We start from the raw sequence: 15,783 nt of genomic DNA, 5'->3' as shown, positions 1-15,783 counted from the left end.
GTGGGATTCATCCCAGGGATGCAAGGCAGGTACAATATTTGCAAATCAATAAATGTGATACACCACATAAAAAAAATGAAAGATAAAAACCACATGATTGTATCAAAAAATGCCGCAAAAATATTTGACAAAATCCAGCACCCATTTCTGATAAAAAACATTCAGCAATTTGGGAATAGAGGGATCATATCTAGACATAATAAAGGCCGTATATGAAAGACCTACAGCCAACATCATACTCAATGGGTAAAAACTAAAAGCATTTCCCTTAAGAACAGGAACAAGACAGGGATGCCCACTTTAGCCACTCTTATTTAACATAGTACTGGAAGTCTTAGCCACAGCAATCAGACAGGAAGAAAAAATAAAAGGGATCCAAATTGGAAAGGAGGAAGTGAAACTGTCATTATTTGCAGATGACATCATATTATATGTAGAAAAACCTAAAGACTCCATCAAAAATCGACTCGACTTAATAAATGAATTTGGCAAAGAAGGAGGATACAAAATTAACATCAAGAAATCAATGACATTCTTATACAGCAATGATGAAGTCACAGAAAGAGAAACTAGAAAAAGCAATCCCATTTACCATCATGGCAAAAAAATTAAGATACCTAGGAATAAACTTAACTAAAGAAGTAAAGGACCTATTTTCAGAAAACTACAGGACATTGAAAAAAGAAATTGAGGAAGATATAAAGAAGTGGAAGCACATATCTTGTTCATGGATTGGAAGAACTGACATCATTAAAATGTCCACATTATCCAAAGCAATCAATGCAATCCCCATCAAAATACCAATAACATATTTCATAGAACTAGAACAAACACTTCAAAAGTTCATATGGAACCAAAAAAGATCTCAAATAGCCACAGTAATCTTGAAAAAGAAGGACAAAGTAGGTGGGATCACAATACCGGATATCAGGTTATACTTTAGCTTTAAAATGTCTTCTGCAAAAGAGACCTAGCAGGTTTAAACAGAGAGAAGGAAGAGAAGGATGGTGTACACATGTGCAAAGCTACTGTAATCAAAACAGATTGGTACTGGCACAAGAACAGACTTTTAGACCAGTGGAACAGAACAGAAAACCTGGAAACTGACTCAAGACATTATGCTCAATTAATATTTGACAAAGGTGGCAAGAGCATACAGTGGAGTAAAGACAGCCTCTTTAATAAATGGTGCTGGGAAAATTGGACAGCAACATGCAAAAAAATGAAACTAGACCATCAACTTACACTATACACAAGAAGAAACTCCAAATGGATAAAAGACTTAAATATGACCCATGAATCCATAAAAACCCTAGAAGAAAATGTAGGCAACAAAATTTCGGACATCATACACAGCAGAATCTTCACTGATTCATCACCTAAGGCAACAGAAACAAAGAAGAAAATGAACACATGGGACTACATCAAACTCAAAAGCTTCTGCACAGCAAAAGATACAATCATCAAAATGGAAAGGTAACCCACTGTAGAGGAGAGCATAATTGCCAATGATATATCAGATAAGGGGTTAATTTCCAAAATATATAGCGCTCATATAACTCAACAAAAGGAAGACAAAGAACCCAATTGAAAAATGGGCAGAGGAGCTAAATAGACACTTCTCCAAACAGGACACACAAATGGCCAAGAGACATATGAAGAAATGCTCAACATCACTAATCATCAGAGAGATGCAAATTAAAACAACAATGAGGTATCACCTCACACCTGTCAGAATGGCCACCATCAACAAATAATCAAACAACAAGTGTTGGCAAGGGTGTGGAGAAAAGGGGACTCTAGTATACTGCTGGTGGGAATGCAGACTGGTGCAGCCACTATGGAAAACACTATGGTGTTACCTCAAAAAATTAAAAATTGAATTGCCATTTGACCCAGTGATCCCACTTCTAGGAATATACGCCAAGAAGCCTGAAACACTAATCAGAAAGAATATATGTATCCCCATGTTCATAGCAGTACTATTTACAATAGCTAAGATCTGGAAACAGCCCAAGTGTCCATCAGCAGATGAGTGGATAAAATAGTTGTGGCACATATACACAATGGAGTACTATGCAGCTGTAAGAAAAAAAGATTTCTTATCCTTTGAGACGACATGGAGTGACCTGGAGAGTATTATCCTAAGTGAAACCAGCCAAGCAAAGAAAGGCAAATATTACATGATCTCACTTATTTGTGGAATATAATGAACATAACTGTCTGAGGAACAAGGCAGACCCAGAGACGTGGAAGTAGGGTACAAACTGACAATCCTCAGAAGAGGTGGGAAGGGAGGGAAGAGATAAACCACAGAACTTATATGCATGTACGCATAACCAATGGACATGGACAACAAAGCTGGGGACGGGGTCGGGGGGATGGGGAGGAGGGTATCAATGGGAAAAAAAGGAGAAACATCTGTAACAAAAATAAATTAAGAAAAGAAAGCTATAGACAACTTTTATAGTGTCAATAATACAAATATATTAACTTCTATCTTCTTTTCATGTTTGGTCATGCTCATTTTTACTTGTGGCAGGTAAATATCATTACAATCTGTATACAGCCGCTGCTCCTTGAGTCCCAAGGATGAATCCAGGTAAGTGGAGTATCCCGAGTATCCTTCGTTTGCTGACAAGTGAGGGTTGGTTTTATGGAAGTAGAACTGAAGAGTCTTGAGGTAGAGACTGAAAAGGTCTAGCGTCAATGAGGTTGCACTGGCTCTTTCCCAGAGGTTAACAGGCTCTAGGGAGAACCGTGTTGCTCAAAGTGAACCCAACTTTCTGAATCCCAACCAGATTTAGATATCGCTACTTTAGGAAACCATCAACAAACTTTCCACTTTCTGCAAATGGCATGAATTTTTCAGGGCGGCAGGAAAGGAGAATGCAGAGGAGTTATGAGAACATAGGCTGATTGTTGGACTCAAGCCATTTCTGGGTCACGGAGATACTTCTCTCTGTGGGATGTAAGTGTTATGCCCCCAAATTACTAATAAAAAACAGTAAAGTAATTAAAAATTTTATAAAGATACTATAAACATCAACTTGTACCTTCTTAAATCTATATTCTTTATTACATATAGAAATTAGAAAAAAGCAAAAACTATATAACAATTGAAATCTGGTTTAATGAATGACAATTGGTCTATTTCTCATAGGCTCCCTCCAGATCATCTTATATGTATGTCAGAGACACATATTATTGCGGGATGACTAGGCTTTTCTATATCATCCTAGGAGGAGCTCAATTTTATTGTATATTTCTTTTTCCACAGCAAACGTCTTTTGGATAAAAGCAATTCAGAAAAGAATGGATTAAAAATGTGAATTTTTGTGCATAACCGATGGACATGGACAACAAAACTGGGGACAGGGCTGGGGGGATGGGGAGGAGGGTGCCAATGGGGTAAAAAAGGAGAAACATCTGTAACAAAAATAAAATTTAAAAATAAATTTTTCATTAATAAAATGGTATTACAAATACAGGAAAAAAATCTTAGATAAGTGATAATTCTAGATGTAATTATACTTATCAAACACAAAATTACATTTATATTTATATGACTATTTCCTTATGTTGAAATATAATTGACTCTTTAAAGCTGTTTTTGGATTTTTAATGTCTTTTTATAGATAACGGCTTTAAAAATTAAGAAAGTTACTTCACCAAACTGAAATATTTGCTCTTTTAAAAATCACATTTAGTAATGTGATTAAAATATGACAGATTAAACCATTTGAATAGTAAAGGTTGTTTGAAATAAAATTTGTCTTTGAAAATTTAGGGTAATGAAAGAACACACTAGACTTGCAATTAGTTGCAAGACTTAAGATGCTAACCTCATAACTGCCACTTACTAGCTAGGTGATCTGAGTTTCATTTTCCTTATCTGTACATGAGAATAATATCAATTTTCAAAATTATAGTGCTGTTGTGAGGGGCAAGTAAGAGATGCATGTGAAACTCTCGGTCAGTTGAAAAGGTACATATACTCATATATTACATGTGTATAGTGCAAATTCAGCACAAAGTCAGACATATTTGACTTAGTAATCAGGAGGATGAGCTCTCACTCACTGGGGTTGACCCTTGTGACCTTAAGGAGTTATTTTACCTCTCTGAATCTCATTTATTTTTCTCATTTTCAAAATGGAGAGAATGATAGAACTATCTCATAAGGTTGTGTATGAATTAAATGAGACAAGGCAAATGACGCTGTGACTGGCATAAGTTAATCATACATCCATTTTAACTGTTACTATCATCATTATCACCCCTCAGTCAACTTTAAGAACAGAAGTATTCTATGGTTATTTACTAGTATTCATATTATATACAGGGGATCAACCAAGGTCCACGCACCAGGAGAGACCAAATACCCAGTCTGTCTAATACTCTGTAGCTTGTCTTTGTGTGGCCAGGCCCTGCAAAAACTAGACCCCAAAATGTAATTGCTTTTTTTCCCCCTTTATTGATTTTTAGAGAGACAGGAGGGGAAAGGAAGAGAGATAGAAACATCCATGAGAGAGAACATCGATTGGCCATCTCCTGCACATCCCCCACTGGGAATTTGGCTCACAACCTGGGCATGTGTCCTGACTGGGAATCGAACAGGTGACCTCCAGGTGCGTGGGTCAACGCTCAACCACTGAGCCACACTGGCTGGGCCAAAATGCATATTGTTAAGACAACTGTACAAATCCTATATGTTTCATAATCTTTTAGCCGATCGAATTTGATTCCAGGTGGACTGTCTGCAGAATGCCGTGTAGGTAACAGCACCAGTTTTGAGACAAGAAACAGATCAGAAATTGAGTATAAAATGCAGTTCCCACACTAGAATTTTAATAATGATCAACCACACTACAGCTAACAGCCCAGACTAGGCTCTTCTGTGCTTTTCTAATAAGATGTCGCTGGGTGGGGATGCTCACTGGTGTTCAGGACTCCACCACCTCTTAGTCTGAATATAAACACACTTTCCCTCTTCCCTGGCACACTTGATTGAGATTACATTCTTTCCTGATGATTCCTGTAACCTTGCTGGGTTCAAAGGTTGGAGGATTTTTTTTTTTTCTTGCCAGGAGGAAAAACTGGATCCCTTGCTTTTTTTCTGGTTTTTACAAATGTACTTTCGCTCTCATAGCTTATGAGTAGTTGGATGGACCCTACTCAAGTTTAAGAATTCATTTTGAACTGCTATCAATAATATAAAGTTTCATGCAAAAGAAATATTCTTGGGTCAGTTATAAGTTATGGGAAAAAGTTTAAAATGGAAATCTCTTGTCAGAATTGGAATTGAGGTTTACGAAAACTTTTACTTTCCTTGATTCTGTTTCTAGTTGGTAAATACTCAGCTCAGAGTTGGCAAAAGTTAGGACTGTTCATGTCATGCAGTCATTTTTACAATTTAATTTGTGCATTGGTGATATATTCATATGGTTCAAAAAGCACATGTGGGGCCTGGCCTGTGTGGCGTGGATGGCTGGAGCACCGTCCTGCACACCAAAAGGTTGCAGGTTCAACCCCGGCACATTTGGAAGGCAACCAGTTTCTCACATCAATGTCTCTCTCTCTCCCTACCCCTTCCTCTCTTTTTAAAATCAATAAAAACATACCCTCTGGCGAGGATTAAAGAAGAAAACAAAAACAGTAACAAAAAAAACCATGTGAAAATATATTATGAAAAGACTTTGTCAATTCCTTTGCCCACATACTCAGTTCCCACACCCTTCCCTATAGAAAATTTTGATAATTTTGTGTGTAGTATCCTAGCATTTCTTTGTGCATATAATGAACAAAAGCACATATATTCTCACTTTGTCTCTTTTATAAACAAAAATACACAATTCTGCACATTGCTTTATATAGTTTCCCATACAATATTTAGAGTGTCCTCATTCTTTCTTTTTTATAGCTGCTTTACATTTCATTTTAGAGGCAGACTAATCCCACCTAGTTAACTTTAATTTCAGAGTAGTTTTAGATTTACAGAAAGGTTGCAATAATATCACAGAGTTCCCATATACCCTACAATCAGTTTTCCCTCTTGTTAACATTGCTGTGGTACACTTGGTACAATGAATAAACAAACACTTTGGGGGATTTCTTAGTTTTTATTGAAGCCTTTTTTTCTCTCCCAGGACCCAATACAGAACACCTCATTACACTGGGTCGTCATGTCTCCCCGAACTGGACCGTGTCTCAGGCTTCCCTTGTTTTTATGGCCTTGACAGTTTTAAGAAATACTAGTCAGGGATTTTTTTTTTTTTTTAATCCTCACCCGAGGACATTTCTCCATTTTTTGTTCAGGAAGAGTGGGACGGAGAGAGAGGAACAGAGAGAGAGAGAGAAACATCGATGTGAAAGGAACACATCGAGTGGCTACCACCTGCACAACCGACCAGGGCCGGGGACAAACTGCAACCGAGGTACATACCCTTAGCGGGAACTGAACCTGGGTCTCTCAGGACCGCAGGCCGACGCTCTAACCTCTGAGCCAAACCGGCCAGGGCCTAGTTAGGGATTTTGTAGTATGTCCTTCCATTTGGATTTGTCTGATATTTTTTATCATGATCAGGCAGGGGTTAATGGTTTCGGGAAGGAAGACCACAGTGCCGTTCTCATCACAGTAGGTCAAGGGTTTATGCTATTTGACACGGCTCATCACTAATGATGTGGGCCTTCACTACCTGGCTGAGGTAGTAGTATTTGTCAGTTTTCTCTCTTGTCCAGTGACTGTCCTTCCCCTTTCCATACTGTCCTCTCTACAGGGAAATCGCTGTGCAGCGCACCCTGAGAAGTGGGGATGTTTGTTTCAACTTCTTAAGGGTGAACTATCTACATAAATCACTGAAAATTCTGGGTGGGAAATTTGTCTATTGTACCCCATTATTTATTCAATCATTGATTTATATCAGTATAGATTCATGGCTATTAATTTTATACTTTGGATTATAATTCAATACTGTATTATTCTGGTCAATTGTTCCAACTTTGGATATTGGGAGCTTTTCAGTTGGCTTCTCTATTCCTTTGACACACCCCGCCATTTCTTTTTTGAGTACGTACTTCCTTTTGGCCACTCAAGTTGCCCAAGCCATTTTTCTAAGGAGCCTGGTTCCTTTTATTGAAGAATAAAATTATAAACCGAGACCTGGGTCCTGGGTATGCTCACTGCTCCTGAGAGGCTTCCAGGGCCCTCTCTGTGGACAGAGCCAGGAAATACGGGTGTGTGTGTGCACTTAATGAAATAATTATGCATCTCTATCTATAAAAGTTAAAAATACATTCACACTGATGTCTCCAGATGAAGTTTCTAATCTTTTGCTTTTATAAACATACTGCAACTAATAACTTTACATATATATCAGATTAAATGTGTACAAGTGGATAAGCAGGATTAGTTCCCTAAAAAATGGAATTGTTGGGTCACAGGGACAATACATTTGTAAATTTGATAGACAGCTGGTAACCTACACGAGAGAGAGAGAACTGGAAAGGGAAAGAGAGAAACTCTGATGTGAACATATAGATCGGCTGCCTCCCACATGTGCCCTGACCAGGTATCGAACCAGCAACCCTTCGGTGCATGGGACAATGCTCAATCAACTGAGTCACACTGGTCAGGGCTACAGGGGGTTTTAATGTATACTTCCACTAGCAATAAAGGAGTGTGTCTGTTTTCTTCCAGTTTTGTCAACTGAGAATGTTACCCAAATTTAGCAGTTTTGTCCATCTGATATATAAGAAATTACATTTCTGTGTAGTTTAATTAACATTTTCCTTATTAACTTCAAGGCTGGACTTTTCATTTGTTTAAGAATCATTTGTATGTATTCAATCACATCCCTGGCAAATTCTTCTGTTGCATTATGGGAGTTTTTCTCCCTGCTTCTGCATGCTTTTTAAAAAATATATAATCCAGAACTTAATTGTTTGTTGATGTGCAATAATTTTCCCAGTTTCTTATTCTTCTTTTGGTACTTTCTCTTTGCAGACTTTTAACTTTTATATATCAAATTTAACTACCTTTATCTTTATGGCTTAGAGGCACAATTATAAATGTCTTCCTCATTCAACATTGTAACAAAATTAAACCGTTTTCTTCTAACATTTTTATAGCTCCACTTATTTTACATTTAAGTGTTTGATCCATTTGGAATGTATTCTGGTTTATGGATAGAGAGGAGTCTGGATTACATTTTATTGTCTTTAAGATGGATACCTAGTTGTTCCAATATTATTTACTAAATAGGATATTTTTTCACCACAGATTTGAGGTGCCATTTTATCAAATACTGAGTTTCTTTGCTTGCTTGGGTCTATTTCTAAACTTGTGGTCTGTCTGCTCAGTCATTCACCACTATGTTTAAATATTTGAGATTTTATAAACACCACTACATACTAATACTTCTAAATACACTGTATACTATAGCTTATTACACTTTTTAAAGACCGTTTTCTGGCTATTTGTATTTATTTTCTATATTTTTGTTAGAATCACCATGCCTAGTAACCTACTTCTAAGCAAAAATATAAACAACAAAAAAACTGTTGGTATTTTTGTAGACTATTAATATTTTAAATTAACTTGATGGGGTTTAGCATCTTTATGATGTTGAGTCTTTTAAAGAATGTTACGAGTTTTTTTTCAAATGTTAAAAACTTCCTTTGTGACCTTTGAAAATGCTTTGAAGTTTTCTTTCTATATGATTTGCATTTTCTTTTTAATCTTCACCTGAGAATATGTTTATTGAATTGAGAGAGAGAGAGAGAGAGAGAGAGAGAGAGAGAGAGAAAATAGGAATGTGAGACAGAAACATCAATGGGCTGCCTCTCCTTCGTGCCCCAACTGGGGATAATTCCTGTAACTTAGGTGTGTGCTCTGACCGGGAATCACACCAACAACCTTTTGGTACACAGGACAATGCTCCCACCAACTGAGTCACTTGGCCAGGGCATACGTGTGTGTGTGTGTGTGTGGTTTTTTATTGTTGACAGTATTACAGTGTCTCCCATTCCTCCCCTCTTTGCCCCACTCCACCCAACCCCCACCACACCCAGGCCTTCATCACAATATTGTCTGTGTTCATGGGCTATGCATATATGCATATATGTTCTTTGGTTAATCTCTTCCCATACCGCCCCCTCCCACCGACGCCCTTCCCTCTGAGATCTGTCAGTCTGTTCCATCTATCCATCCATCCATGTCTCCAGGCCTGTTTTGTTCATCAGTTTATTTTGTTCATTAGATTCCACGTATAAGTGAGTTCATGTGATAGTGTGTTTAAGTTTATTCCTAGGTCGTTTCTCTTTCTTGTTAGAGCACATATATGTATTTGCTTTCATTAAATCTTTTTTTTTTAACCGTCACTTGAGAATATTTTTCCATTGTTATTTAGATAGAGTGGAAGGGAGGGAGGAAGGGAGAGAGGAGGGGAAGAGAGAGAGAGAGGATTGGTTGCCTCCTGCACAACCCCAACCAGGGCTGGGAATCAAACCTGCAACCCAGGTACTTGCCCTTGACCAGGAATCGAAACCAAGACCCTTGGGTCCACAGGCCGACACTCTAACAACTAAATCTTTAACAATTAAATCTTTTATCTTTATTTTTATACATACATATCTTTTAAAATTATTATATAGTGAAATTGACTTTTCCATTTGCTGTACACTTTTATGAAATTAAACACTTGTATAGGTCAGGTAACCACCACCACCACCACAATCAGGTTATAGAACAGTTATATCACCTCAAAAAACTCCCTATGCCCTCCCTTTCATGTCCTCTTCCCATCCCAATCTCTCGCAACCAATAATTTGTTCTCCATCACTATAGCTGTTATCATTTTGAGAACCCCCTACCTTTTGAGACTGACTTCTTTACAACAGTATGATGCTATTGAGATTCATCCACACTGTTGCATATATCACGGTTCATTCACTTTTATTGCCAAGTAGTGTTCCATTGTATGTTCACTGTATGAACATTGTTTACTATTCACCTATTGACAGACATTTGGATTGTTTTCAGTTTGGGACACTTAAGAATAGAGCAACTACAAAATATTCATGTACAGGTTTTTGCGTGAACGTATGTTTTCTTTCACTAGAATAATGCCTAGGAGTGGGACTGACTGGTCATATAATTTTATAAAAAACTGCCAACCATTTTCCAGAGTGGCTGTGCCACCCTGCATTGGCAAAACTCTTGTTCTAGTTAATCTGTATCCTCCTTAGAATTTGGTTCTGACAGTAATTTTTATTTTAGCGATTTAATATGTGTGTATCAGAAGGCTTTTAATTTACATTTCCCCAATGGCCAATGATATTGAAAATTTTTATGTGGCTATTTACATCCTTTTATATTCCTTGCTGATGAATCCTATTCAAAGTCTTTACTCATTTTTTAAAGATAAACTTTATTGTAGAATAAATTTATATTTCTAGAAAAAGTATAAAAAATAGTATTGAGAATTCTTGCGTCCCTATACACAAATTTCTTTTATTTTTAACATCTTACATATGGTACATTTATTACAATTAACTAAAGTTTATGTTTATTAGAATTCCTTAATTTTTAATTAATGTCCTGTTTCTGTTCTAGGATCCCATCTATGATACCACGTTGTATTTACTAGTCATGTCTCCTGGGGTTTCCCTAGACTGATTGTTTCTCAGACTTTTCTTGTTTTTGGTAACCTTGTCAGTTTGAGGAGTACTGCTTAGATATTTGTACAATGTTCCTCAATTTGGATTTGTCTGATGTTTTCCTCAAGGTTAAACTAGCGTTACAGGTTTTGATGGCTTTGCTTAGTTTTAATAAGACTGTTTATTTTCTCACTATTGTGTTTTGAGAGTTCTTTATATATTATGAACACAAGTTCTTTGTCAGATATATGATTAGCAAATGGTTTTTCCCTGTCTGTAGCTTGTCATTTCATTCTCTTAACACTGATGTTCATAAAACAATAATTTTTAAAGTTGATGCAATCCAGTTTATGAATTTTTTTTCCTTTATGGGTTATGTTTGGGTGGTTATTGCTAAGAACTTTTTGTATAACCACAGGCTGTGAATTTCCCAATGTTTTCTTCCAAAATATTTATAGTTTTCAGGTGTATTATTCTGTAAATGTCAATTGGATCCAGTTAGTTCATGATGTTTTTCTTTTGGTTTAGCTTGTTTGTGGTCCAACCAGCCTTTTGAATTTATAGGTTTATGTCTTGCCAAATTTGGGAAGTTTTCAGCCATTAGTTCTTCAAATGTTTTTTCAGCATTGTACTCTTTCTGCTATCCTTCTGGGACTCTGATAATATGTATATTAGAACTTTGATTGTCCCACAGGCTTCTGAGGTTTTGTTCATGTTTTCTCTGTATTGTTCACTCTGTTGTTCACTGGATAATTTCTGTCTCTCTATCTTCAAAATCATTGATTTCTTTTTTCTTCATCTCCTCTCCATTCTGCTATTGGTTTCATCCAGTGAGATTTTAATTATGGTTATTATATACTTCGGTTCTAAAATTTCCATTTGTTTCTTCTTTATGTCTTCCATTTCTTTCATGATTATATTTTAACATTTGTTTCAAGAATGTTCACTATTGTTCATTTAAGCACTTTTATAATAGCTGTGTTGAAGTCTTTGGCATATAATCTCAATATCCATTTTGTCTTATTGTTGGCATCTATTTATTATTTTCCATGCAAGTTAAGATTTACATGGTTCTGTTTACTGAGTAATTTTGGCAACGTTGTTGAAAGAACATATTTAGAGGAATGTAGTACTCAAAGATTCTATAAATATTTGTGTTACAAGGGGGGAAAAAAGCCAAAGACTGTCTTTTTGATGATTTACTAAACATTCCTATTTTTGGAAGGTTGTAGCTTAACAATTAAAATTGGAACAATATAATATTATTTAACATGTCTCTTAATTACAAAATATGTATCTTGAATTGTGTTAGAAAGGACTGAATTCTCAAAACTAGCCACTTGAGACTTCATGTTTTGTTTTTGCTTTATACAATTTCCCATGTGCAGAATAATTTAAAATCAGTAAGTTATTATCATATTTGTTTTCATTATCAAGTATAATTGTTTATCTTCTATTGGTATAGTTATTTATCTTTTACATGCCACTATATACTTAAGTACTAGCAAATATGAAAATCTCCCACTTGCAGAGAAGGAAAACAGTATTTTCTTCTCCCCACATATGAGAAATACCAATTCTTCCCTTGCGGAGGGTGACAGGGAGAAGGAAGAGTGCACAGGGCATGAGTGGCTTCTTTATAGTCTTGCTAACTCACTAAAAACGTCCCCTGTACACGTGTAGCTAGAAATTGATACACAGAACAGACTAGGTGCTGTATGAACACAAGGCATCCACAAATTTTGCTGGGATGATGGTGACAATTCTTTAGGGGAAGCAAGGTCCTCTACCTGTCCAGTTGAAAAAAAACAAAACACAAAAAAATAGAAACAAAACCAAAAAAAGAGGCAAACAACCAAAAAAGAAAAAAAAATAGAAAAGAAAGAAGGGGAGAAGGAAGGAGAAAGAGAGAGAAGTGGAGGGGAGGTGGGGAGGAAGGGAGGGAGAGAGGAACGAAGAAAGTTGAAGTCTCCCAACTGGCACAAGCTTGTTTTTCAGTTGAGGCACAAACACTTTTATATTAATTTGTTTTACAGTCTGAGATCCAAATTTTAGTTCTGCCATTTCCTTGCTCTTCGACCTTGTTCTCTGGACTGCTTGCTCAACTCTGAAACAGTGGTTGTAACAACTAACCTGTAGGAGATGCTCTGAGGTTCAATAATGTATGATAGAGGTTAGGACCAAATACAGTACCTAGAACACAAGCTGGCATTAAATAAATTATATTTCCTTCTTTTCCTGCTTCGAAGAAGCAATTCTATTTATTCTCAAACAAAAGTTATCATATTTAAAATTGCTCCGTGGAAGAATTTGCAATTTTACTGTAGTAACTGATTACAGTGTTATATAAGAAAAAAGTCACAAAACCTAAGTGTATGTGAGTAATGTCTATTTAATAGGGGTTTAAGATTGATCAAAGTGCCTCCTCTTCCAGTCATCCTGAGATATCGCAGTAACACTTCTAGGTAAGATGAAATAAAAACAGCTCAATCAATGAAAAAATACCTAACTAGGTCTCAACTACATGACATTTTTGGGATGAATGGCACTGGTAAGATTTGAAAATAAAATCAACATATCTTTGGTAAATTCAGTATTAAGAGACCTTTGGTATTGTTAAGTATTATTTGAAGTTTTACAACGTAATAAAGATATGAACTATATTTTTTCTACACCCAGGAAAAAATATAATTTTCATTGAAGGAATTATAAATACAATTAGAAACTTTTGCTTACTACCACAATTTAGACAGTGAATTAAATTTTTTTTTTAAAAAGAAGAATACTTACTTCTAAGATTATGAAGCAACATATCTAGTAAAGTCATAAATTTTGAATACTGAGTAACAGAAAAGTCCATGCCTCTAGCCCACAAAAATCCAGATACATAATAATCCAGTAAAATGTCTTCTTGTAAACAGGTTTTAAGATTTTTGAAATTCAAAAACATGGCCAACTTTCTGAAACAAAAGGAAAATTTCAGGTATTAAAATGAGATTAAATATTGAACAGTTCCTTTTCTAAGTTTTGAAAACATAAATATTTTTCTGGAATGAAAATTCTGTAATTCCATAATCTAAAAATTGTTCATATCTAAATTCTGAGTCTAAAATGGCATTTAAAAGAGAAACAAAGAAATGGAGAGAGAGGGAAGGAGGAAGGGAGGGAGAGAGAGAGAAAGAGCACGCAAACCCTTTTTGGTCTTCTTCCTCTTTATTCATTTCTAATTCTCCTTCTCCCAGCCCTCCTTTCTCTTCTTCCGTCTTTTTTTTTTTTTTTTAATTTGTTTTTGTTATAGATGTTTCTCATTCCCCCCCCATTAACATCCTCCTCCCCTTCCCCCCACCCCATCCCCAGCTTTTTGTTTGTTTGTTTGTTTGTTTTTATCCTCACAGGAGAACATTTTTTTTTTCCATTTTTTATTCAGAAGAGTGGGAGGGAGAGAGAGGAAGAGAGAGAGAGAGAGAAACATCGACATGAAAAGGGCACATCGAGTGGCTGCCACCCACGCGACCAACCAGGGCCGGGGACAAACTGCAACTGAGGTACATGCCCTTAGCGGGAACCAAACCCGGGTCTCTCTGGACCGCAGGCCGATGCTCTAACCACTGAGCCAAACTGGCCAGGGCCAGCTTTGTTATCTATGTTCACTGGTCATGCATACATGTATGTAAGTTCTGTGGTTTATCTCCCCCCCCACTCTGAGGCTTGTCAGTCTGTACCCCACCTCTATGTCTCTGGGTTAATTTTGTTCAGCAGTTTCCTTAGTTCATTATATTCCACAAATAAGTGAGATCACGTGATATTTGTCTTTCTCTGCTTGGCTTGTTTCACTTAGCATAATACTTTCCAGGTCCTTCCCTGCCATCTCAAAGGAAAAGAGATCTTTCTTTCTTACAGCTGCATAGTACTCCACTGTGTATATGTACCACAGCTTTTTGATCCATTCATCTACTGATGGACACCTGGGTTGTTTCCAGATCTTAACTATTGTAAATAGTGCTGCTATGAACATAGGGGTGCATATATTCTTTCTGATTGGTGTTTCAGGTTTCTTAGGGTATATTCCTAGAAGTGGGATCACTGGGTCATATGGCAGTTCAATTTTTAACTTTTTGAGGTAACACCATAGTGTTTGCCATAGTGGCTGCACCAGTCTGCATTCCCACCAGCAGTGTACTAGAGTTCCCTTTTCTCTACATCCTCGCCAACACTTGTTGTTTGATGATTTGTCAATGGCGGCCATTCTGACAAGTGTAATGTGATACCTCATAGTTGTTTTAATTTGCATCTCTCTGATGATTAGTGATGTTGAGCATTTCTTCATATGTCTCTTGGCCATTTGTATGTCCTTTTGGAGAGGTGTCTATTTAGGTCTTCTGCCCATTTTTTTATTGGGTTCTTTGTCTTCCTTTTGTTGAGTTGTATAAGCACTCTATATATTTTGGAAATTAACCCCTTATCTGATGCATCATTGGTGATTATGGTCTCCCATATAGTGGGATCCCTTTCCGTTCTGATGTTTGTTTCTTTTGCTGTGCAGAAGCTTTTGAGTTTGATGTAGTTCCATGTGTTCATTTTTTTCCTTTGTTTCTGTTCCATTAGGTGTTGTATCGGTAAAAAATCTGCTGCATATGATGTCTGAGATTTTGTTGCCTACATTTTTTTCTAGAATTTTTATGGATTCATGAGTTATATGTTAAGTCTTTTATCCATTTTGAGTTTATTCTCGTGTATGGTGTAAGTTGGTGTTCTAGCTTCATTTTTTTTCAAGTAGATATCCAATTTTCCCAACACCATTTATTGAAGAGACTGTCTTGACTCCACTGTATGCTCTTGACACCTTTGTCAAATATTAATTGAGCATATTGTCTTGAGTCAATTTCTGGGTTGTCTATTTCTTCTTCCATCTTTGAAATACAGTAGCTTTACTATTATTTTTTCTCTGAAATTCAGTGTCTTTTTCTATGATACAATCAAGTTTCTTTTTTTTCTGACAATGTTTAAGAACTAGATTGTTAAATATTTGTTCTTTTTTGTTTGTTTGTTTTTTAAAAGAATTCCAATTACATGTATTTTTCCCATTTTTTTCTATAGCTATAACTTTTTATTTAACCTTCAAAT

General features: G+C 36.3%; 1 protein-coding gene across 1 annotated transcript in view; it reads right to left on the bottom strand.

Annotated features, from left to right (window-relative positions):
* CABCOCO1 (ciliary associated calcium binding coiled-coil 1) overlaps window positions 1–15,783 on the bottom strand; it is a 110,815-nt gene that overhangs the window by 80,206 nt on the left and 14,826 nt on the right. The window contains exon 3 of the mRNA XM_036265559.1: window positions 13,450–13,619. Coding sequence (XP_036121452.1) covers window positions 13,450–13,619 — 170 coding nt within the window. The remainder of the gene's footprint in view (window positions 1–13,449; window positions 13,620–15,783) is intronic.

The sequence above is a fragment of the Molossus molossus genome, unplaced genomic scaffold (genome assembly GCF_014108415.1).
Source record: "Molossus molossus isolate mMolMol1 unplaced genomic scaffold, mMolMol1.p scaffold_m16_p_17, whole genome shotgun sequence".
NCBI classification, from domain to species: domain Eukaryota; kingdom Metazoa; phylum Chordata; class Mammalia; order Chiroptera; family Molossidae; genus Molossus; species Molossus molossus.
The sequence above is the reverse complement of the archived record's forward strand: the minus strand, read 5'-3'. Positions and strand labels throughout refer to the sequence as shown.